This window comes from Camelus ferus, chromosome 10, assembly GCF_009834535.1.
Source record: "Camelus ferus isolate YT-003-E chromosome 10, BCGSAC_Cfer_1.0, whole genome shotgun sequence".
NCBI lineage: Eukaryota > Metazoa > Chordata > Mammalia > Artiodactyla > Camelidae > Camelus > Camelus ferus.
Genome location: NC_045705.1, coordinates 32,873,826 through 32,877,021, shown reverse-complemented (window position 1 = coordinate 32,877,021; position 3,196 = coordinate 32,873,826). Strand labels below are relative to the sequence as shown.

The window sequence follows — 3,196 nt, the reverse complement described above, 5'->3', positions numbered from 1 at the left end:
CATAGAAAGAAAATGTATTTCAACAGCTTTATAGATGATAGTGAAGGTCTTACATGTAAATAAATTATTTAGATAGGAAGTTATAAGTAGTAAATAATATTTACTGATGCAAGTGAAGGGTGATGGGTATTCAGTGGAAGAAGAAATTACTTCCAGGGGCAGGAAGTTGTCAGGAAACAAATACTGAGCTAGGAAAATTTCAGGGAGAGACTGACTCTTGAATTGGTTGTAGGATTTGCGCACGTGAAGGTATGTTGTTCCGCGTGGTGTATATACTGAATAACCAAGTGTGGGTTTCTGGCTTAGAATGAGTAAGCTGCCATGCTATGACAGGGATTGTGGAGAGGACCTTGTGGCAAAGAATTGTGAATTAGCCTCTAAGAGCTCTGACAGCCAGCAAGAAGACAGGAATCTCTGGCTTAAACAATGGCAAGGAGATGAATTCTGTCAATAAACGAGGAAGCTTGGAAGCAAATCTATCCCCAGTTATTCTCCAGATGAGTTCTCAATCCTGATTGATACCTTGAGTATAGCATCTCAGAGGATCCAGTCAAGGGGCATCCAGATTCTTGGCCCATAAACCTCTTAAGATAATAATTGTGTGTTTTTAAGGCTCCTACACTTGTGGAAATTTGTTATACAGCAACAGACACAATTTAGAATGGCAACAATACAGATTTATCTCCCCATGAGCAATATTTACTTTCTTGATCTTGCTTTTCTAAACAATGCTACAATAAACATCCTTATATATATATAATCTCCTTATTGATTAAAACTTTTATTTCCATAGATTAATCTGCAAGGCTGAAATTCTGGAGTGAAGATTTTTTTCTTTTTAAAAAGGTATTGCCAGATTCCTTCTAAAGTGAAGTAACACTTCAATTTCCTATTCCTCACAATCTGTGAGAGGATAATTTTCCTTACATCACAGATATGAATAGGCATCATCACTCTTTTCTAATTCTCACCAGTCATATTAGTGCAACGTGGTATCTCGCAACTTTAATTTGCAGCTCCGTATTAGTAAATTGAGCAACTTTTCCTAAGTTATTTGGCTATTTGTTTTGATTTCCTAAAAGCTGGCACTTTCAGTCTGGTTATGTACAAGTGTAGAGAATTAGAAATCAAGGATCAAGTTTGAAGCACTTCTTCCCAACCCCTTTCAGGGCTTCTCTCACGTCTTGGTTTCTCAGCCTGTAGATGAGGGGGTTTAACATGGGGATCATAACACCATAAAACACAGAAGCCATTTTTTCTTGCTCTGAGACTCTATGGTACTATGGTGCAGATACATGTAAGAGAGCGTCCCATAGAAAATGGTGACCACTGTCAGATGGGAGGCACACGTGGAGAAGGCTTTTTTCTTCCCTGCAGCAGAAGAGATCTTCAGGATGGCAGCCAGGATAAATATGTAGGAAAAGATGACGACCCCCACAGTGAACATCAAGTTAAATCCCACAAAGGCTGCTAGTAAAATGGCATTGAAATAAACACTGGAGCAGGAGAGGGCAAGAATTGGGGGTATATCACAGAAGAAGTGGTTAATTTTATTGGCCTTGCAAAAGTTCAGTGATGAAGTGAAACTTACATTTACACAAGCATTTAGGAAACCCATGAAGTATGAGCCAACTAAGAGTTGAATGCAGACTCTCTGGGACATGACTGTTGCATAGTGGAGGGGGTTACAGATGGCCACGTAACGGTCCACTGCCATAGAAGCAAGGATGTAGCTGTCACTTGTTATAAAAATATCATAGACTAGTAATTGCACCATACATCCGATGAACGAGATGGATTGTTTTGTGCTCACAAAATTCTGCAACATTTTGGGAGTGATAGCAGATGCATAACAGAGATCTATGAAAGCCAAATGTTGGAGGAAAAAATACATGGGGGTGTGAAGGGAAGACTCAATCTTGATGAGTAGGAGCATGCCAATGTTACCCACTAGGATGACCACATAGATCACTAGAAATACTACAAAGAGGACATGCCAAGACTTGTGTTGACCAGCAAATCCCAGGAGAATGAATTCAGTGACTTTGGTGCCATTGTTTTGTTGCATGGTCAGCAAAGATGAAATAGCTGAAAAGAATCAAAGAATAAAGAACAGAGAGAGCTAAGACCGTCGTGTTTTTTTAACTAATTTTGGAATTGGAAGCAGTATAATATCTGGTTTCATGGCAGGATCAAAGAACATTTTCTATGACATAATTGACTCAAATTTTAAAGGCAAACATGCAAGCGGCTGAACCTTGTCACTCAACGTAGAGAATATGATGAAGACCTCATCACTTGTAGTAAGTGTTAACTGATGGGTCCTGGCATGTAAATTTAAAGAATATCTTCCCTACTTTAGCCAAACCCCTAAGGAAAAACCACACTCACCCATGCAATTTCATTGAGCCATGAGAGAATTAGATCTTCCACTCATCCCTCTCCCTTTCCTCACCCCACTGATGCAGGTGTTGTACTACAATTTCCCTGCCAGTTGATATCAGTAGATCACATGGGTATCTGTTCTATGTTCCACCTGGTATAACCATATGGAGGTCTGATTTCCCTTCCAGGATAGTGTGTTTTGGGGAGGGGACAGTAGGAGTACAGGGCCGGGAGCTGATCTTCCACCTCCCACCTAGTAGTAGCCAGAGTCCTTTGATTCCCTCACCAATGTAAAGTTAGTCGGGTGCAGAGGTGAGCTCATCTCCCATCTGCCCCATTCAGCCTCAACAAGACTGAAGAAGGCAGGGCCAGTGGGGTCTAGTAAGCACTCCTCTTTTCCCTGCCCGGATGTCAGCAAGGCCAAGTGGGCAGCTGAGCTCACAGATTGGAGAAGCTGTGTGAACCCCAAATAGGCTAAATCCACAGACATTCATGCCAAGCCACTTCATAATTAAACTTCTGAAAAATAAAGACCAAGAAAAAATCTTGAAAGCAGCCAGAAAAGAACTCTTACCTATAGGGTCATACAATTAGAATGAGAGCAAATTTAGCATCTGAAACCACAGAGTCCAGGAAAAAGTTGCACAACATTTTTCAAGAGCTGAAAGAAAAGTACTGTCAATTACATTTTCTATATCTGGCAAAAAATATCCCTCTGGAATGCAAGGGATATCACAACATTCTCAGATGAAGGAAAACTCTAAGACAACTTGTTTAAAGAATAGGTAAAGAAAGGTTTCTAAAAAGTGGA

At 40.3% G+C, this 3,196-nt stretch overlaps 1 protein-coding gene across 1 annotated transcript; it reads right to left on the bottom strand.

Moving 5' to 3' along the window:
- Positions 1–1,217: 1,217 nt before the first annotated feature.
- Positions 1,218–2,068, bottom strand: LOC106728774 (olfactory receptor 5AK2-like). The gene has a single exon (XM_032490452.1). The coding sequence runs from the start codon at positions 2,066–2,068 to the stop codon at positions 1,226–1,228; it is 843 nt and encodes a 280-aa protein (XP_032346343.1). The 3' UTR covers positions 1,218–1,225.
- Between the last annotated feature and the right edge of the window lie 1,128 nt (positions 2,069–3,196).